General features: G+C 43.4%; 2 protein-coding genes across 13 annotated transcripts in view; both read right to left on the minus strand.

Annotated features, from left to right (window-relative positions):
• The window catches only part of mark3a (MAP/microtubule affinity-regulating kinase 3a), a 35,177-nt gene extending 24,081 nt beyond the window's left edge, over positions 1-11,096 (minus strand). For 4 of the 10 annotated variants that reach the window (XM_023825516.2, XM_023825515.2, XM_023825514.2 and 1 more), the window contains exons 1-3: positions 10,298-11,089; positions 7,797-7,988; positions 7,389-7,442 (exon numbers count right to left, since the gene is read on the minus strand). In XM_023825516.2, coding sequence (XP_023681284.1) covers positions 7,389-7,442; positions 7,797-7,988; positions 10,298-10,357 — 306 coding nt within the window. In that variant the 5' untranslated portion in view covers positions 10,358-11,089. Of the gene's footprint in view, positions 1-7,388; positions 7,443-7,796; positions 7,989-9,089; positions 9,166-9,190; positions 9,208-10,297 lie in introns of those variants that run through there. The other 6 variants (XM_023825518.2, XM_023825517.2, XM_072699169.1 and 3 more) reach the window with 5 other exon arrangements.
• Positions 11,097-14,835: 3,739 nt separating this feature from the next.
• On the minus strand, positions 14,836-20,450 carry eif5 (eukaryotic translation initiation factor 5). 3 transcript variants are annotated; one of them, XM_023825586.2, is made up of 12 exons: positions 20,346-20,450; positions 19,999-20,115; positions 18,985-19,264; positions 18,494-18,575; positions 18,245-18,417; positions 17,231-17,342; positions 16,849-16,970; positions 16,567-16,728; positions 16,260-16,421; positions 15,665-15,829; positions 15,285-15,425; positions 14,836-15,174 (listed from the first exon to the last, which is right to left on the minus strand). In XM_023825586.2, the coding sequence occupies exons 3-12, from the start codon at positions 19,054-19,056 to the stop codon at positions 15,076-15,078; spliced, it is 1,290 nt and encodes a 429-aa protein (XP_023681354.1). In that variant the 5' UTR covers positions 19,057-19,264; positions 19,999-20,115; positions 20,346-20,450; the 3' UTR covers positions 14,836-15,075. The 3 variants fall into 3 exon arrangements, with proteins under 3 accessions (XP_023681354.1, XP_023681353.1, XP_023681355.1); XM_023825585.2 differs by having other exon boundaries at positions 19,895-20,115; XM_023825587.2 differs by lacking the exons at positions 18,985-19,264; positions 19,999-20,115; positions 20,346-20,450 and adding an exon at positions 18,724-18,803.
• Positions 20,451-22,045: the final 1,595 nt, after the last annotated feature.

A 22,045-nucleotide genomic window follows, 5' to 3' on the forward strand; every position in this document is an offset into this window, starting at 1 on the left:
AAAGGTATGGCTTTATCCATAGTTTGAAGAAAACGGTTAAATTCCTGGTGCATCTCTGGCCACTGGCACAGACATCCTGACCTGCTTCTCCACACAAAGGGGGCGGGGCCACGCACCATTAACATTGTAGCATAGCCTCATGGATTCCCCCCAATCAGAGCGCTCAACAATCTTTGGCCTCAGGCATCCTGCATATGCAGTTTTGCTAAGGTACAGTTTTAGCTTCAGGGACCCTGCCATGAAGTGCCAGCTTTAGCACTGCATCTTCCCACCAGGATGAGGGAGATGTTCCTGGTGACTCCCACTCAGCTAAAGTGACTTACAGGCTGCGAGAAGAGACAGCTGTTCCCACACCTGGATCTTGCTACCCTAGTTGCCTCGCTGGACCAGTCCTGAGCTTACGGCACACCTGCAGGTGGGTGCACCTGTGACCCAGCTTCCCCCAAACGGAGCAAGAAGTAACCTCCAAGGAGCAGCATGGTGCGACACTGGGGCAGGAGGTGGGGTGTCTGTAGGGGTGTCTGTAGGGTGTCAGGGTGTTCGACCTCGCAGGAGTGACTGCAGCCCTGCAATGTCAGGGCTGCAGAAAAACAAACGAAATAAAAAGTTCAGCCAAAAATTCAACTAGCTGCTTTGGAGGACAAAGGGAAGAGGAAAAAGATGTGAACAGAATCTACATAAGCTGTAAATGGCTCAGCGCAGCGATGCCCCCTTTTAGTCTTATGCAAGAAAAAAAAATGGACATTTTTTTCTGCTTATCACACAAGTCCAAAAAAAGCACAAAACAGGGCAGGTAGGGGCTCTCAATTAAAGCCTATAGTCAGGGCCTAAACTGTACAAATACCGGTAGGTAAAATTTTAAGCCCCTAACACAGAATATATCAGCTAAGAATGGAGCTGCTCATGTCAGGCAGACTAGTGAGTCACAGAGGGTAGGAAAGGGTGCCACTATAAACACAGAGAGAGAGCACAGGAGCAGAAAGCAGACTAACTGCCCAGAGAGAGAGAGACAGAGACCACCCCCTTAGTCGAGGTCATCAGAGGATGAGGATAATGGAACATGCGGAAGAGAACACTACCTGTTCTACACACACCAGAAACATCACACTGAGGGCCCCATTACAAGCGGGGGAAAGAGCTGTGAAATATAAATAATAATAAAAAAAAAAAATAATAATAAATTGCTCACAACAGATTCATTCCTGTCTCTGCAATCTGTCAGACCTTTGTTCCCAACATGCACCTAATGGGTTTCTGACCTACAAATAATGCTGCTGAATCATTGGTTTTATGAGAAAGAGCACATGCAGTTGTTCACATATAGCATAGTACTTCTGACGCAAAGACAGGAAGTGAGGAAACAGTAAAACACTGGAGGATGAAAAGTGGTGGGAGTGATGGGGGCAAAAAAAACAAAAAAAACACGCTGCGTCACGGATTCCCCTGCAAAACAAAACCTTATTCTTGCAATAACAGGAAAAGGACCATCCCAGAAATATCAAAGTCTGCAGTCCAGCAAGTTCAGCCATCGCAGAGGGAACCTCACACATGAGCTCTCCATTTCTCATAGTCTTCATTAAGCAAAAGGAAAGGGTGAAGAAAAATTAAGTTATTTGCCAGAAATAGACCAAAGAGACCATGAATTAACACACAAATGTTCCACCCTTTGATGTCTGGAAGATGGAATTTAAGAGCTGAGCCCCAGCTTGCCGCTCAGGCCGACACAATGGGGCAGGAGGGCTGGTAACTTCTCAGAGAGGCTTATCAGCAGCAGAGGGTGGCAGCTAAAGAAGAACGGTCCCAGATTGGGGGAGGGGGTGGATGAGCCATAAATAAACCATAAACTAGTGGGAGACCACAACATGCAGTGGTACAGGGACCATCAAATCAAACCCAAAAATGGGACATATTTGGCACGCTCTCACTGCAAATAAATTCTATTGTTAACACCAAAACCAAAAGAGTAAAAACACAGTAACGAATACCACTAAGAAATGAGTGTTGAAGAAAAGAAAGATTCCAACCCCCTGCCCAACTATAGAAATAACCAGTAACAAACACACCAGGGTGAAGCAACACATACACACCTGTTCACCCACCTAATGCACAATGAAACAAGCAAGGTCATCAACATTCATTTGTGTGTATGGTAGACTGACTCCAACTGTCTGTCTAACACCTCCCCGGGGTGTCAGTCACATTCCAAAGGGACCACATATTCTGCTTGCACACATCTTACCCCTTTTCTTAACTGCTCTCATTACCAGTTAGTCATCAGTCCTCTGCAAACCTGCAAGTTATTGGTTCAAAGCCCAGGAACAGCCTTAGGCCCAAATGAAACCACGCCATCAGACAACACACTTTCACTCAGTCAGGCAGCTGTGTTTCATCAAGTACCATCAGAAGGGGGAAAAAAAAACTTTGCAAAGTAGGTGTCACAACAGATAGAAAATCTGAAAAATTCAAATTATTTAGTGGTAAAGTAGGTCTAAAGAAAGCCTGCTCAAAGAGGGGAGTTTTACAACCATAACTTAATGTGAATAGGTTAACGTTCTACACAGAACAGAGTTACTTAATCATCAAATCTCATGAGTTCATATGGCCCAACGGGAATGAGATCAATTACCACAAGTTTGTGTCCAGTGAAGACACTCCTTCACCTTAATAATCATATGACTCAGCAGCCAACAGTGTGCATGACATTAATGGAAGAGAAGGCCTTAAAGTCCCAACTGTCAAAGTACAAGAATCCCGCTTCAGCATTACTGCAATGTCATTTACCCAAAGGGTACTCATTCACTCCGCATTAAAGGGTCAATGCTTCACACACATTGCAATACCTATAGGTGTCTTATTATGTTAAACCTTATTATGCTAACCATGTGGAATAGACAAGCCAACAATCAGTATAACTTTCTTTTTAAGAGTATCTGAAGTACAATTAGAGCTATCACATTTTTTTCAGTTAAATATGATGACTAGATTATTAAAACATCGATTAAAAATATTCTGCAATATTGTGGAAGGAAGACAGTATATAGCAGATGAGGCTCCAAATAAATAATAAAAGCCTAGTTATGTGGAAGTGCTTCAAATTAAAAGTGCATGAAAATGCAATCTGCCGGTATTGTAAAACAGAACTTAAACATCACAACAGTACAACTGCAGCGCAAATATATCTTAAAAGAAGACATTCAGGTTTGACAGACTCACCCAATAATATATGGTTAATCTTGTGTGTCATTTAGCCCCTCAGGGAAGCCCAGCCAGTCTGTCATTGCTTGTGACTTAAATTATTTTGCTTAATTTACTTTCGACGGTTCCCGTATGTCAAAATTGCTGCTAAACGAAAGTCAGCCCTGTCGCTAAGTCATATAATTCTACACAATTGGGTATGTAACTATAATATTAGATTACCTGGAAATGTGAAAATGAAGTACAATTTCTACAATGACTGGATGGATCACCTGGAAATGTAAAAGTTATTAAATATGTTTTTACCTGTAATACATAGGTCTAAATGTACATTTATTAGTTTATTGCACATTCCACTTACATGACAATTTGCAGAATCTTTCCATGCAAATTAGGTAGCTACTTGCATTCCATTGTGTCTTAATGTCCATGTTTAGAAATGTTATATCATTAATATTTTTGTGCACTTAAATATTTAAAATTCTATTAATTTCTCTTTTGCACTATGACCAAAATTTTCTGACATAAAAGGGGGCCTTCCTGGGAGGGTATGAAGGAACTGCAGAGGAGAAACAAGCGACAGAAATAAAACAGAACTGGAGGTTTAAGCTGGGGACAAATCTATTTCAAAACTCAACTTTCATAAATATTAAAAATAAAGTGGGCACATTATATGCCTGTATATATATGACGCTAACAAGTTAAAATAATTAAAATACGTTAAATTTACAGGCCCCACATGCTGAATACATCGAGTTTAAATACCACTATTACATACGGAGGTCTGGAAAGTAATACAACGGAAATTGCTTATAGTGATCACGGCTATGATCAAAATGTGGTTCAGAAAGCTTGAAACAGAATCATTCTTGTATAAATACTGTTTAAATAATTTGCTTATCAAGTAGTCTGCTTACAGTGTTCATTTTGGGTCTTTTTATACATAACATAGAAAAAAAAACATTAATTAATCGTGATATTGATTGGAAGTCATATCACCCAGCTCTACGTTAAACTGCTTTAACATATACAGTGGTGCCTTGGTATACGTTCCAGATCCTTGGACTTATACCAAACAGGATGTATACCAAACAAATTTTTCCCATAAGAAATAAAAGGGAAAATGATTAATCCGTTCCCATGAAAAAAAATCCTATTGTTATTGGCATATTATACTTTTATGGGGTTGTATAAAATAATTTAAACACTGCTTAATACTAAAATACATAAATACAAAAGCAATTAAATTAAATAAATGAATAGAGTTATAGCACGGGTTGTTCACTGAATGGTAGCAACTGGTGTACTGATGCTCGTGGGCAGTTGTGGTTTTGTCTCCAGAGAGGTAAAGGGTAGCGCGCGGTGTCCTGACTCATTTTGACCCATACAAGTTCTAGCATGCGAGTCGTATTCCAAACAAAGGTCGTATACAAAGCAAAATTTTTCGCGGTCAAACAGGACGTATACCAAGTTGGACGGTTGCTTGCTTAACTTTGGATGTTGTGCTGGTGCTGCGGGTATTTTCATTTCGCTGGGAGCTGCACTTCTCCCACTCCACTGCGTGCCTCTGCTTTAGGTGCTGGAATAAATTTGTCGTGCTGCTTCCTTTGGTTGCAAGTTTTTAACTGTGCAACGAGGACTTGTTTGGTCTGTGTTTGACGGCGCAAAACCGAACCATTTAATTGCCATGTTGTTTGTGAATCCACTACAGTGTTTGGGTGCGCCGTGTTAATTTACCCGTGAAGAACGGTGCGTCGCATTGGTTCTGCTTTTGGCGCTCCCGTGTAAAATAAGTACAGTAATAAAATCGATTTTCATAAAAACACATCGTCCTGAACTGTAAATTCGAATTAATCAATAAAATCGATTTATCGCCCACCTCTACTTTATTAGCAGTTATTAAATTATTGGCTGCTACAGACGTATGTGAGGCAAATAGCACATTACAAACATAGTTCCTGTCAAGGAGTCAACTAGGCATAGGTACAGTTAACTGGAGCTTCCAATAAATGCCCATTTACAAGTGCACTGCTTAATCTTATAATAATGACAGAACAAACTGGCGAGTACCTATCATGTGATGCCAGCATATTGAGAGGCTGTAATATTACAACAAAAACAGACTGACGTGAAACACAGCAATTTCAGTCTGCATGACATCCCAGCACTGTCTCTATATCTCACTTTGTCAATTATTCATCTCAGTGGATCTCAACTTAGATTGTGAACTAAAAACGTAATGGATTTTTTCTAACCAGTTAGCTAACATGGTTCTAAAAAAAACACCTTTACATACCATTGCACTGCTAAAAATATTGGATTAATGTCACGTGGTAAACGGTTTATAGACAGGGCAGCTACACAATAAAATAAATGTTCAGTATTTTACATACCTTAAGTAAGTTTATAATAATGCTACAAAAAGTGTTTCAAACAGGGAAAGGATTGCTGGTTAAGTGGTTAATTAATATTACTACATACCTTCTAATTTCGTTGGTTTACAAACAAACAAAAAAAAAATGATCGCTATCTCAGATCGTGCTTCAAACCAAAATGATTGTGATGTGACATTTTGGCCATATCACCCATCCAAAATGCTCAGATTGTTTTGGTTGTCCATTTGACAAAGACTGCTTGAACTTTGCAAATTGTATTTTGGACTAACAGTCTGATTATTGCTAATTTTCCAGTAAATTCCCTGACCCAGTTTGAAATATTCAGGTGTGATTGTACGATGCCGGTGGTCTGCATTTATAGGATTAGGGCAAAGATATAGCCTTTGTACTGTACAACGAGACAGGCAAAGTGTTTTGGAAACAAGACTTAGAAATGGGAAGCAGGGACTCACACTATATCGCTACTGCATTAACGGCCCAGCAATGGAACACAAACTGATTAATCATGTAATTACTACCCATCAACAGTAATATCCAAGCACAGTACCAGCATGAGAATCACCAAGGCACATGATTTCGGCGCTTTCAAAAGATACCATTAGGTGATGCAGGGAATGAAGCAGCTGCATCGTAAATTTTAGCTCACTGGTTGTGTCGGTCATGTTACCAAGTGCCCTCTCTATGAACCATGAGGGAGGAAGAAAACAATCACCTCCATACGTACCAACAACCTGTCGGTTGTCAATAACACTACACACAATAATGCGGCTCCAGAGACTGACCAGCAGCCTGCGACTGGCTCCTTATCACACCCGACGGCTTCTGCGTTCCACACCGTAGGACCAGTGACACCACATACTGTACCAAAACCACATTTCCATCTAACCCAACTGAGATCACTCCCCTATCCCAACTCAAACCCACATGGTTACATAAGCCTCTCATTCTTATTTCCACGCTCCAGATATAATTAGCAACAGTTGAAATCCAACTCTGCAGAGGACTCCTAGCTTAGGATCTACCCTTCCCATAATGCTCTGCAGCCTGTGGAGTATAGTTGCTGAAAATACAAGCACAAAAGAAACTGTACACAGCGACACTCATTAGCATCAATCAGCGAAACGTCATTCACACAGAGGAAAAGCAAAGGTCTGATCATGCATAGAAGCTGCTTAAATTTCAAAAGCAGTACTACATTGTGTGTCCAACACTTACTTGCTAATCTTTGGGTTTGAAAGAACTCCTACCCAGAAGCAACATGCTTTTGTGTATAAAAAAACAGTTACGCAGGTCAAGCTTCAGCCATTGCCTATACGTAAAGTAAGAGATAAATCTACTGAATACAAAAACAGACATTTGCACATCCTCTGTTGGTTTGTCAATGAATTGGAGAATTTCTCCCCTAGGCATGAGTTCAGTACTCAGAATTATACAGGCTGCTGATACGAATTAGTAAATAATGACCCCAGGACATGGGTCATAATTCAGATACAGAAACAGATGGGCAAAAGGACAAAGCCAGCTCTGGAAAAAGTGACTGGGGAAAGGTGAACTTAAAGGAGGTTTGATGATTCAGTCCCTGTGTTCTTGCTCAAAGTGAATAAACGAAACAGTCTACTGCAGCAGACCAAAAAGCATACAAATTAGAACTACAAGTCAGAAAACAAGCTGTAAATAGCCCCAGCACAATGGCCAACCATTTGCAAACACTGAGAAATGTGTAGAGAGAAGCACAATTCCCCCACTGACAAGCAATCATCAGGACCTGTACACAAACAGAAGGATGGAGGAGTTTACCTTCTGGAGACTAGTAGGATTCAGCTGAGTCTTATCAATGATTTTTATTGCAACCTAGAGGAAGACAAAAGCATTTTAGAATACAGAAGCATTAATACACTTCACTTACATTTCTAAGATGACATGAATCGCATTCTTGAGTCTCCTTCATCCTTACATACCCACAACTACAAAAAAATCTAATTCTGTGATAATCAGAGGCCCAGCACCACAAACGTCAAAGAGCATAAGCATAGAAACATGTAGATTTGTAGATGGATGAACAGTGTAGATGTAAATTACTGAACAGATAAACAAAACACTTAAAATTACTACAAAAGAAACTTTGGTGAAATGACAACAGCATTCATCAGGCAGTTTGCCTGAGAGTTCGGCAACTGGACACCCAAGCATCCGCCTGCGCCTCACCTCACGGCCTGTGAGGATGTGGCGTGCCAGCTTGACCTTTGCAAAGTTGCCCTTGCCAATGGTCTTCAGCAGCCGGTAGTTGCCAATGTGCGGCTGTTCGTCCGTACAGGAGGCAACAGAGTTCCGGCAGCGAGCCCCGGAGCGTCCAGGTCGAGTGGTAATCTCCGTCTGCCCATCACTGTGCGAGGTGTGCTGTCAGGAATGTATGTCGCCGGTTATGAACAATACATTTCAGCTTAGAGTAAAACCATCCAAAGGGCTGCAGGAAGTATACGGCAGTGGACCTTCACAGAGGCTCTGAAGCATAAATAGGAGCAGCGTGTGATTCAGCGAGCTAAGCCACTGTGCCTGTGGTTGGAAAGTCACGGGTTCAAGCACAGCCTTGGCAGAACAGTCAGGTCTGTGGGCCCTTGAGCAATGGGCCCACATGGGCACCACTACAGGTGGTGGCACTTTGCTGTCCAGCTTGCCCTCACCTACCTGTCTGTGTCATGGACAGAAAGATGGGGTAGGTGAAAAAGGAATTTCTGCCACAGGGATCAATAAAGTATTACTATCATTATTATGTAGATCAGCGTAAATGATGACGCCTAATTAGTGAGGTACAGCTACCTGGGTAGGCGGGGTTTGAATATAATGCTATATAAATGATGGGATTTCATTTTTTCATTGCAAACACCACTGGGCAGTGCAAAACCATTAGAACAGGGGGCAGAAGTTAAGGACTTTTGTCCAAGAGGTAGTCAGTTCACATCATAGAAACAGAAAGCAACCAACAGTTGTGTTGATATGCAGACTAAATGGTACATGAAGCACACAGATTCTCATGAGCAATGCCTCCAAGTCTAACAGGACTACACTAAATATACTTCAGTCATTCATTATAGCATAAGTGTACATGCTCCTCTCGATTATTACAGAAGTAATACTACAGGACAACTGCAGAACACTGAGCAGTGTCACTTCCATAGCTCCAGCCTTTTAACATGAGCAGCTTTCGGACTGTACAACGGGAAAGGCAACTTCAGATCAATTATCACCCAGACTAGCAAAACAGGATACGACCGAACATGAATTTCCCAATAAATAATGATTGCACGTGTTAAGATACCTTTATGAGAGCATATAAGCACTGAAAGGGTGTAAGAAACAAAACTAATTTCTGTGTTGAAGTATGCGATAGAACAAAACCAGAGAGAGATCATCTTCAGATCTACCCTTTACATCTGATCACTCCAAAAAACATCATGTACCCAAAAAAAGTGACAAAAAATGATTTAGAAAAAACCTTACACAGTGCATGAACTCGGAGCTTTAATCCCTGCCGGTCACAATCCCGCAGAGTTAACTGGGTATTCCAAAATAGCACAGTTCCTCGCTCTAGCACTACTTACTATTATTTAAGTCCTGAGAGAGACAAATCCCACATGTCCCTACTGGGTTATAAATTGAATACCTATTACAGCCACTTCCACTCACAACGACGGTCGAGCGGGCGTTAGTTTCGGCAATGTGAACGGTACCGAACCGAACCGGCCTGTCGCCTCCGTCGTGGTCGTACGTTGGCCTGCTCGCGCCGCCTCGACCTCAGGTAAGCACGCGCGCAGCCCCTGCCCGGCACCCGCCACCCGCAGGCGCGCGGAAGGCTTCCCGATAAGCGGACGGAACCCGCAGCCCGGCGCATTTAGCGGTCATCACACCAGCGAACCCACCCAAGAGACAAGCGGAAACGTTAAGTTTGCAGCATTTAAGTATCTGTCTAGCGAACGAACGGTTTCCCGAGGCAGAAATAACGGTTTCAACATAAATGTAGTTTAGCGCTCTTGTTGAAACCTGTGCAACATAACGGCGGCCAGAATTCTTGTGCGTTCACTAAGCGGGCGTCATCAACCGCTTTAAAACCGCTGCGATCTAGATCAACCGCAGTATTTAGGGTCGCACATCAGACCAATCTGTGTATTCACATTTTACACTCCATCGGCTCGTCAAATCATAAACGTTTGAAATCTAAGTCTACATTTGAACGTGTTGCATTTGCAAGCGAATGCGTGCAGTTTGTTAGCTTGACTGTCAAACGACCGGATTCTGGGATAGAAACGCACACAAAGGAGAGACATTAGGGCGATTCATTCGCTGCATTGGTGCAAAATGGGGAAAGCTGTCCTGTCGAAGCAGGCAGCAGGGAGATAATTACTGGTCATCTAGTGCCCGGTCATCTTGGAGAATGTGTCAGTTTTTAAAACCCTATCCAGGTGATGAAGTTTAAGCAACATATGCGCTATGCGTCACACTAACATAACCATAGCATAAGCAGAAACAATACGGTAATCCGGTTCAACACAGGGGTTAACTGTTGACATAAAAGCAGCGTTAAAGGAAAAAAACAATTTGGCAAATGGGTTAATAGCGTTTTTGCGTTGAATATGTGACATGAACCGACGGCGAATGACCCACCCCTGGGTAAAGAGAACTGTGTCATTTCGAAATGATCAAATACTTACATTTTCAGTGTCTCGCTCATTGACCGTAGGCAGTGGCGTTCTTGTTGACATTGTTTTCATCAATGTATAGTTTCCAGGGGCACTTCTGTTTATCTACTGGTTTTACTGCACCTTAGAGAAGTAAAATGCAGATACTCATCTGCTTGCTTCTGAAGACCATGGACTTGAAGAAGAAATCCAGCGGCAGCCCAATGGAAACTTGGAAAAATAAACTTATGTATGAGGATATCCTGAGTACACTAATTATGTAGCGATCGGAGCTGTATGCACAACGACATTATTCCATAAACACCTGTGAAAAAAAAACAAGTGTCTATTTCTCACCCCCAAAAAAATTAACCGCATAAAAGAAAAACGTGTTTTCTTCGTGCAGAGTTAGCTGACCAAACGCAGACCATAGTCCGAGCTCAATTAAATATCATTATCCTCCCGGTCCTTTGCAGTTAGAAGTAAAGTGAACATACAAACACTAAATAGGCCCTCTACAACTGCACCGCATTCAGACAAGGAAAAGGGGAAGGGGATCGCGTAAAACCGGTCTCGGGTTTCCCTGCCAGCTTGCCACAGAATCACGCCAGTTAAAAGTCCAGTTAGTACTTGGATTCCGATGCCCAATGCCCTAGTTTTCAAAAGTAAAGATTGTCTAGAGAAGACGCTGACGATCCGATTCCTCCCATCTCCTAAGTAAGGGTTGCCTGATAACTAGATCCAAGATGGCTGCCCAGTGACTGAAGAGTACCAAGCCAAGCCCAGCACGACTAGAGGAAGTGAGGAAAGAGGCGTCCTATGGAGCTCATTGGCGCCGCTGCCACAGAAGCGCTTTTTGTTGTTGCTAGGGTGATTACTAGTGGGGGGTGTACCTGTCCAAGATATCAGTACAGGTCATGCTTAATTGAAACGTTTTAGGAAATCTGCACTTTTTTTTTCTTTCTAACCGTCTGCAATTAGATTGTCATCCGCGAACCCGCCCCTTTTGCGTCATGTGATTTTATACAGTTTTCATTCTATGATGTTTACTATCTGCACAGATAGCATAATTCACATAGGTAACAAAAGCTGTACATTTTCTTACCTGAGCAACATAGTCCTGTGCATAGACTTTTCATTTTTGGCTATTTCAGTCAGGGAGAATAAAATATGGGTTGGGGCAGAGGATGCCAGTTCACACTCGTGTGGGCAAATCTGGGGACTTGTCGGCAGTAAATATAGCAGATTTCAGCTGTGGGTCTTACAGAATACCTGCTTTACATCATACATTATATAAGGGGCTGTGTCAGAACCAGCTACAGCATGTAACTGTGACGTAATCTGGGTGTGGAAATGATTTTTGTCTGGGTGGCTGCTCATATGCCTCCATAGGGGGTTGTAGACCTCCCAAACCACCCCTGAGGAGTTTCACTGCCAGACGGAGGGTATGGGTGTTTCTCACTGGTGCAACACCAATTTTGCAACACTAATCTGAGTCTGCTTTTACTTATGTTTCTTGCACCGATAAATGGTTTGCTACAGGGGCCAATAAGATTGCTCTCTGTTTCTGACTGCTGGGGCCTTTTCTGAATACAGAAATAGTGGGAGCCTTGGAAGGCTTCTCTAAGAGAACATACACCGATCCCACTCAGCTCAGCCTTTGAGAAACATTCAGTTGTTTAGTGGCCATAGGTCTCTAAATTTAGGTGATCACAAGAAACTCACAACTGCACCATCGGACACACAGAAAATGCTTTTGTTTCCAGGTAAAACAGTGATTTAATTTCAACAATACTACCTCCGCCAAACACCGCTCGCCCTATGTCCTTATCTTAGTCAGAGTGAGGCAGGGTGTGGATAGACAAGTTAGGTCAGCCTCTTTTCCCTTATCATTCCATACAAATCTGTTTTATGTGGCTCCCACATAAAGGAGCCCCCACACAGGGAGCAGCAATCTTGTTTCCCAAGACCAGTTGACTACTGGTGGACGTGGACAAGGATGACTCCCATCCACTGGATGACGAGTAGCATAATATCACTGACATTTAAAAAGAATATGTGATTGTATTTTGTTGCAATATTGTTGCAACACACATGCATAAACTGGACGGTTTTCCTTTGTGGGGGGTGATGTAATCGATCAAATTTATTTAGCATATGCGCTTGTGTGATGTAATTCATCCTGTCTAGCTTGTCTCTGTCCCACACACTCTTCTTTCATGTCTTCTATTCTCATTCCACTTGAACACCAAATCTGAGAAAACTCAGTAACTGTACTAAGCACATACTTGAGCATTCAAACTAGGATGCATTTAATTATCCCAAAATGTGAAAATGATTAAATGTGGTAAAACACACAAGATGACCAAAAGGTGGCTTCCATCTGGGTTGCAAAAATAAGCAATGAGGCAAAATATAAATTCCAACTTTCTTTTCAATGAAGTTTAGGACAAAAGCAGAGGTGATGAGAAAACAGGTTTGATTATCATAGAATCACCGTCACACATCATTGCAAGGTTAAATTTTCCCCTCTGTCACTCAGCAACACAATTTTAGAGCCCTTCAAGGCTGACAAGACCAGGAGACATATCAGCCCAGTTGCATTCAAATTGCTAAGGGGGTTCTTGGCAAAACCAAAAGCTTACAGACCAACCATCATGTCGATGTGAACAGGGTCACCTCAGCTGTTCATCTACTTTCTCATGGTGTCTTTGTGTTTCTTTGTGTGTTATGGGCAGGGGGGAGTGGGGGCTGGGGGCTGCAGCTTCCCACACACCACACTTCCTGTGTGACTGAGGCCTCCTTCAAAATATTCTATTCACACAGACAAGAGAGCAAGCAGAAACCAACCAACAAACCGCAGAGGAAGCCTCACAAATGAATCATCTCATGAGATCTTTTCCACTTAAAACAAATAACATTAGTGACATACCCCCCAGGCATGGAATGGCATTTTCACTGTAAAATACCAGGGTGCCTTACAGTGACCTCACCTCACTGGCACATATACAGCTTTGCATATGGCCTTCACCAAACGCAGGCATGGAAGCTTATCCGATACTCAGGAAATCAGAAAGGAGTTTGAACCATTTGACCTTTACTCACAATGATCCCTGATGTAGCCAGGGAGATAGTAAGATAGATGTGGTTTTTAATGTTGGCTTGATTATGAGATTATGAATTTGAAAATATATTATACAATTTAGATAGATAGAACAATGCTGTGTATATTACGTATATAGTTGAAGCACACTAATACAAAATCGACTATTTTATATTCTGCGTCAAATTCCTGTTTTCCCCTTTGAAAATCGCCTTTAAGTTTAAAATGAAGTCAACCGCGCCATCTAGTGGCAATATCTTTCTGACTGTTTTTTTCCCCACTTGTTGAGTTTTTAGATGAAATAGATGTATTTTTTTCAGTCAATATAAGCCCTGTGCTAAAGATATCAGGGTGTTATCTAGTAATGTATTGCTTTCAGACCCATATCATGACCCATTTTAATTCTTCATTTATGAATACCCCCCCCACTTAAATTGATGTACCTACAAACATGCTGTATGGTGTTTGGCTCAGCTTAGCTGGTTGCGTCCACGTCCATAACTGTGAATTCAAATCCTTCAAATACACTATTATAACTGTTGGTTCCATGAGCACCATCTTTAATCCCAATTACCCCAGGGATAATTGAAAAAAAACATTTAAGTAAACATAACGTTGATCCATACACCCATAATCTAATTGGAACTGGTTGTGGTTATAAGGGTTCTGAACATCACCCCATAAAAGGTCACATGGCACTGTTGAATGTCAGTGTGTGGGAGCAAAAGCAAAAGTCATTATCACTTGGGTGACTGAAGCCACAGTGCCAATTTCATGTTTTGAACTGCTACAACTGTTGAAGAATCATGAACCAATGATCACCTACTCCATCCAGTTAACCTACCCATTAGGAACCATGTCAATAAATAATCACGTACACTATTTAAGCATCCATATGGGAATACCTCAAAAGATGTGTAACAAGCGACATTCAATCACATCCCAGATAGAACAAACCGGTAGGGTGAACAATCATTACATTACTGTATTTCCATCTCTGTAATAAAATCCAGTTAAAGTTACAGCCCTGTAATTTATGAATCCCTGCTCTGAACCTCCTTGGACTACACACTGCAGGTTATGAGCACTGGGAGCTGCTGGTCACTAAAAAAAAAAGTCACCAGACATGAGTTATAAGGAATTCCACTCTATGAACACAGACACATCTTGCAGCTTCTGAGTGCACAGACCATCCATGCCCCAGTGACTTACAGCAGTGTTACCCAACATATTTGCTCCCTCCCAACCAATCAGGAACACCGAATAAGTGATACAGGTGCGGTGCGGGCCGAGAGGAAGCAAAAACGTGGACTGTCCGGAGTTCACCAAGGACTAAGTTGAGAAACATTGACTTACAGGTCCAAAACCAGAAATTAGCCAACTGTTCATGGAATAATACCCCATCTTCTCTCAGGACAGGCTCCAACGCAGAGGTAACACCCACCACCACAAAAAGAAAACATCAGACTGATGTAAATTTATTTAATTGGATTACATGGGAATCACAGCAAAAGGTTAATAAACATTAATGGCCCATAAACCAATCATATGACTAAGACTGTAAAGCCTCTGAAGACTGGAATATAAGAAGTTAAGTCATGATGCAGTCAGCAAAGCATTAATATGCCCCCCCACTGTACTTTAGCGGGCTGGACTAGATATAACAGGCGGGAGGGGGAACCGAAAGAAGAGCACAAAATGGCAGCTTTCAAATGGCATCAATGTCAATGTCGTCTTCTTCCTTGTCTGGTTTCTCTGATTTCACAGTTTCCACTTTCAGTTCCCGGGCAGAGGAGGAGTACACAACCTGCAGGGGAGGGTGAAGGACACGCATTAGGTTATGCTGCACCACACAATGTAAACCAAAAGCGGAAGCTGCAGCACACCCGGCATCAAGATCCGAAGGCTGACCCATACCTCCACATTCTCATCATCTTCATCCTCCTCTTCCTCACTGCCCTCACTCTCCTCCTCAGCCTCTTTCAGCCACTTGACGAAGGGAGCTGCCTTGGCGTGAATCTCTTTGGCGAGCTCCTTGGAAACGTACTTCTTTGACACCTGGGATGAGGAAGTCTCGTCAAACATGTGAATTGGGAATCCCCCCCATTAAAACACACTTTTGGGAATCCCCCCCCCCCCATACACTTAATGAACTACCAGCAGTTTCAAACTACGGCCACACATTCGAGAAGATCACAGAACTGCAGCCTTGGAATTTCTAACCACACCATACCACCCCCCCAACAGAAAACTAATTTGCCAGATAAGCCAGTGAGTATATTGTGCATTAGAGCCACCTTCTCAGCCCAGGCCAGAATGACATCCTCCTCCAGAAGATCGGCGTCGTACAGGTCCTTCAGCACAATGGCCACACGGGGCAGCAGCTGGGCCTGATGCAGCTTCACCAGACACTCGAAGCCACCCAGGAGGTACTTCTGGGCTTTCTTGTTGTTGTGACAAAACTGTCCACAAGGGGTCAGGCAAGGATTATAAATAAGACATGCAAACAGCTTCCTCCCTCTGTTGTAGGGCTATTGAAATCATGGTCATCAAAGGCCAAGCACTACTGATTTTCCAGCTTCCTTTTACCTATGAGACAGGTGTGAAGGCTCTGGCCAATTGAAATCAGCACTTATTAAACTACCGGGAAGAACTAAAAGCAAGGCCTGGATTTGAGGGCCAGATTTAAAGAGCCCTGATCTACTCACTCATCCTCTTGGTAAATTGTTTAAGGTTTATACAGGGGGAAAAGTCACAGTCACACACACGGTCCTAATTCTCCAACCATTAGATACTATGATGCACACTAAATTCCCCCGGCATAAAACACATTCCTTGCTTCAACCCTGCCATTCCTGGAGCAAACAGGTGAAAAGGCAGGAGGCCACTTACACGGAGGAAATGGCGCTTGTACTTCTTTATCTGGTCACGAATGTTCTCATCAAAAAGCAGCTCGCTCAGGATCAGAGGTCCCATGGCTTTCACGTCCAGGCGCTCCGCCTCCGCCAAGATCTCCTTATCAGCTGAATCGATGGCACCATCCTCCTTCTTATGCTGTTGAAGGACAGCAATGTTTAAGCACACACACACACACACACACACAAGACCCCAACTACCTAACACCATATGGCGAGGGCCCTTGGACAAGCATCCAACCAAAAACAGACACCAGGGTTCGGCTCGCAGGAATGAGGTCCACCTTGACAAAGCTGTAGAACAGGTTGACCCTTTCCTCCAGGGTCTTCTCCAGGTCATCAGTGAGAGTCAGGTTCTTGGCATGATTGCTGATCTCTTCCATCCTCCTCCTCTGTGCCTCTTCGGTAGTTTCTTCCGCCCAGTCTTCATCCTCATCATCTCGGTCCTTCAAGCAACCCAGGGATTGAGTTTAGGATAGATGATTCTAACAGACTTCAGACTCCATCAAGCTCTCACTCACTGACAAGCATTTGACTGCCCCCTGCTGACAGACACACACACTCACCACTGCATCAGGGGCATCAATGTCGCCGTGATCTGCAGTGTCTCCAGAGCCAGAACCATTCTCTTTGTCTTTCTTACGGTTCTTTTTTTCCTTCTCTTTCTTGACAGATCCGTTATCATTCTCTGCAATTTAAGAAAGGCGATCAGAGTAAAAAAAATGCAGACGACTGATGCTAGTGAAAGTGACCTGAGTGGGCATAAGGATAAGGAACCAGTGACATCAACAGCTCATCTAAAAGTAGTTGCAGAAAACACAACCACTTCAATAGGTGCAAGATGTGTGCAACTCAAAAGCAACACAAACCAGGCAACATAAGGAGCCCCCCTCCCCCCAAGGGCAGCAGCCAGACAGTGCTCTCAAGGTGACAAGGCACTTGGCTCACCTGGTGGGTTTTTCAGGATGAACGTGCACAGCTTGTGTCGTGTGTCGAGCATGCCTCTGTACCCGCAGGCCTTACAGGAGTTACCGATGGTCTGTTTCTTGGGATTGACATGCTGAGAAGGAAGGGGGGGGGCATGAGGAAGGTCAGAAACATGTCGACCAATCAAGAGAAGGAAGCTGTTAAAGCTGATCTGGCCACAGGTTACAGAAGTCACTGGGACCAAGTCAAATGGACCACACAAACAAGTCCAACACAACTACAATAAACAGCTGGAAGTCATGGATGGCAGAACTAGAGGAGCAAAGGCAATGAGTTCCAAGAGGTCAGTAGGGGCCTGAATCTGGGCTAAAAAGCATGTTTTGCAGACCTCAGCTTCAAACAGAAGCATGTAGGAGCTTAGGACTGTCACATAGGGCTTAACTCCCTGATCACACACCACCCACATCATAAATGCTACTCCCCCTCCACACACAGCCCAGAAAGTGAGTGAAAACCAGCTGACAGACACACGCAGAAGACCTCCACTATAGACATGTAACCCCAGTCCCACAGTCTGATTTCACATTCATTAGCAAAATAGGCCAGTGGGGACCCCCCTTTGGAAAACACGCTTTGGTAATAATTAGCACGGGGGCCTCAGAGGAGGTCGAGCCCAGGACTAACAGCACGATACAGGCAGACATTTTACCAGAAAATGGTCAGCTTGTAATAACCATATACAGCCTAATCCCTGACAACGTAGTATAATGTAACAGCACCCCTAGACAGTCTGCCTGCCAAAACCATAATTAAAACAGAGATACTTGCAGGAGAGCTGCTAAAAAGCCCTGCTGCCAAACAAATCCCACTGGCACGTGGTGGCAGAATTTGGCACTGGAAAATGGACCAGAGCCTTAGCATCCACAGGTCACGTGTCCCCCCCCAAACCAATCCACCCTTCATAGGCCAGCATCTCGTCACAATGTTTCCCTTGGATGAATAACCATGCCCAGAGCCCCGGCCCAAGCTGTTTACCAGGTCGGTTTCAGGATTATCACACTCAGGGCACAGCACAAACTTTCTGATGAATCCATCCAGCATGTCTTGCAGCTTGTTCGCCTCGTGAGATCCATTGACAATGTAGCGGTCATTCTTAGCGTCGAACTGAGTCTGGGCGCCCAGCTCACAGCCAAAATACTTGGTGGGATCTGGAAGAAATGACAGGAGTGAGAAAGCTGCAATAACCATACAGACAATCAAGCCACAGAGAAAAAGTATACTCACACGTCGGAGGCCTATTCAATGCCTTCGCAACATCAACCATGTTGACTATTACCGTCTTGATTCCATTTCCTTTGCCTTCCACCTGTCAAGAAAGAATAGAAAGGGGGCTCAGGAGGAATGTCGCCCAAAACCGATTCAATTCTCAGAAATTGAACACTTCCAAGAGCACAACAGACCCACAGAGGGGTGGTCTGCCTGTGTCTGACTAGCCATCAGCACAAAATTTTCACCTTCAGCATCTGAGAGCTGCTCTAAGTTCTAAAGTAGGACAGAGACTCAAGAGCCTCGTATTCCCTTAGATTCACACGAAGCGGAAATCATTAAAAATAACAGCCTTTAAATAGAAAACCATCCCCCACTTCCAAGTACTGTGACCCCTTTATTGAAAGGCCTGCAAGATACCCAAAGCGGGTCACATCCACTGCCTGTGGCAACAGCTGATCCAGCATCAACCATATTAATGAATAAAATGGCCCCTCTTGCATACGTACCTTTGCAATCAGACGGGGCATCTTGTAGCGATAGAACTGGTCTGACACATTGCGGTTGACGTTGACAGACATTTTGGCTCTGTGTCAACTTTATCAGTGGAATAAAAAGATCTTTGAGGGCAATTTTTTGGTATCTTCTGTCTGGAGAAGAGTGGATGACATAAACGACTGTAAGCGTACTCGGCCTCTGACATGAAAAAGATTTTGCCCCCGAGGCTGCAATTCCCTTGCTTGCAGGTTACGTGTACCCCACACAGGTTCCAACGGCTGCGCAACAGCTCTGAAACAGAGGAGAAAGAGAGAGAGACTGAGTGCTATCTTTCCTGGCAAATTTTCGATTAAGCCTGGTGCATTCTAACCAGACACCGCCCTGTAATTTTAGCTGCGCAACATGTGGTTATTTAGGACTGGGAAATGCTGTACAGACACGGATAATTCGTTTTAATAACAGCAACAGGGAGCAGCACCGGATGGGAGCCCTGTACCATCCACAAAAGCTCTGCTGCAACAGGAACTTAAAGATTTCAGCACAATATCAGCTGATGACTTGATAACAGCGCGCATAGACATCCGGATATCGCGTAATAAAGTCAAACAGTACGACGATGAAAGATTCAAGGTCAGGGGTAGATATGTGACGTGCAACTCTAGGCAAACGGGGTCAGGCGCGTGAGACAACAGCGACAAATACACGCGCACGGCTACCCGTAGCATTAAATAACGGCGTGTCACACACACACAGAGGCACGCGCGAGTGCGCGCTCACGCCGCAGGCCCTCGCGGCGCAGTGGCGCAGACTGCGTCACCGCTCGGCAAGGGGAGCCGTACGCGCGAGGAGCGGCGCCATCTTGCTCCACGCATTCCGCACGGACCAAACGATCGGCGAATCGGCCGCCGTGAGCGTACTCACCGTGTTCGTAAAATAAAGACATAAACACACCGCTGGTCGCCCTGAGCCGCAGTGAAGTGTGTGTGCGTGTGTGTGTGTGTTCCGAAGGCTGTCGCAGGTCGCACCCGAGTCGCACAACAGCGCAGACTGCGTTCCCTTAATAGCGTAGAATCGTGTCTTCACGTTGAGGAGTTAAAACCCTTTTTGGGACAAAATACGAGACGCCCTCAGAGTCGGGGTATCTGAAATGAGTACAACACAAAGAGAAACAAACATGGACGTTAGTTGGCATTTAAATACGAATGTGCCATAAGATGGTATACGCTAGCTTATTCACTACGGAAACACGTAATTACGTGTGGTACAAAGACTTCAGTGACACATCTACTTCTCAAAATGATAAATTATTCACCTCCCTTATTTATGTAACCTTAACAAAATATATTTGCTCACGAACTGGCCAAGCACTTACCTCTAGAACGTTCTCGCGCAGTACAAACCGAGAATGAGCCCCCTAATCACCAACGTGACTGTCAATCTTTGTTCGGTTTTCCATAGACCCCGCCTCCAAGTCATCAGCCATTGGACGGATTGGTATTTTCCTATGACGAAGCTCAAAGGCATTCGCATTTTTTCATGCTAATCAAAACGCCAAGGTACAATGGGAGTAGAAGATTAACATAGTGTCGCGATAGGAGGTTACTATCAGGGGAAAAGCAGCGAGTGATGTCACTGAAAGACAGTTATGACTCATGCTCTTTCATTTTTCTTAAAGTTTATGTTTCGCCGTTAAATTCATAACGTACCTTGTGTTTTACTAATCTTAAACTGCATTTTTAATACAGCCATATTTCATGACATGTCGGTTGTTGAAGCGTTAACACATCATCAGTTTGTAAACAGTTATTCTGCCAACTGTGTGAAATCGTGTCCCTATAAAATACATTTGTGCCCAGAAACTATCCTTAGAAAGTCAATTATCTTGTGCAGTGCTATTTTCCTGATAATGATTGGGTAAAGGTAAAGTAACTTAATGGAAAAATACCAAAATGCCATGTGGCATGACAAATGGAAAATGAGGAAGTTGTGATGCATTTTTCCCCAAGGGTGTTTGTAGTAGACTAATTATATGCATTTGTGAGACACACAAAAAACATACAATTAATGCCACTATACAGTTATCCATGCAAATTTCATAATCATTTATCCAGTAGAGAATCACAAGGATCCTAGAGCCATTCTAAGGGAAAAAGGGGACATGAGAAATGCTTTTGGATGCAGGAAGAAACCGTGCAGATCATGCACTTAATATAAAAAAGCTGGGGGTTCAATTCAAGCCTACAGCCCTGAGAGGCTACAGCACCAACTACAATTACAACTACAGAAAATGAGCATGCCAGCAAGGAATGCAAGTTTGCATTTTCAGAAATTGACAACAAATACTTGTAATGCAAATTACTTGTAGTTAAAATAAAGCACCCTAATGCTGTTGATGACACATGGTCATCAACAGCAGTGTGTCCATGCAAAGTGAAGCCCCATTGTCGGATTAGGAGGGGATGTGATGAAGGGATCTGTTGGCTCTTACTGGAGATCACATGGCGAAGAGGCTCTTTATTCCAGCTGGAGGGGATACAGTGAAGGTTTCTGACATGAGTCACTGGTGCACAAATAATGAAGGCCAAATCAACGGCTTAGGTGCCATCTAACACAACGGCACCCCTTATCCATTTAGTATATTTTAAACAGGCCTAATTACAAGGAAAGTGATGTATAATTAGAGTGGCAATTACTACTGTGGTGCTTCTTTGATCCCACAATATTTAATTTTGCAGATGCCTTTATTGAAACCAACAGCTCATGGGAGTTTTACTTACACAAAAATGTTCAGAGGGCAGAAGGCACAATGACTGAGAGTAACCAACCAAATTGTAGAGAAGCTGGATCAAAGCAACTAGAAGAGGTAAGGCCAAGACATCTGAGTGGTTGGTCCCACCTCCTCTACAATTTGATTGGTTATCTCTCTGAACCAATCATTACTCCTTCTGCCCTCAGAACATTTTTGTGTAATTAAAATTCCCATGAGCAAACTAACATGCAATTGAGAAAGCAGGCTCAAGTAATACCCAGAGCAAGTCAAGGGCCTAGCTTGAGAACCAATGGTGAAATCAA

This window comes from Paramormyrops kingsleyae, chromosome 14 (genome assembly GCF_048594095.1).
Source record: "Paramormyrops kingsleyae isolate MSU_618 chromosome 14, PKINGS_0.4, whole genome shotgun sequence".
NCBI lineage: Eukaryota > Metazoa > Chordata > Actinopteri > Osteoglossiformes > Mormyridae > Paramormyrops > Paramormyrops kingsleyae.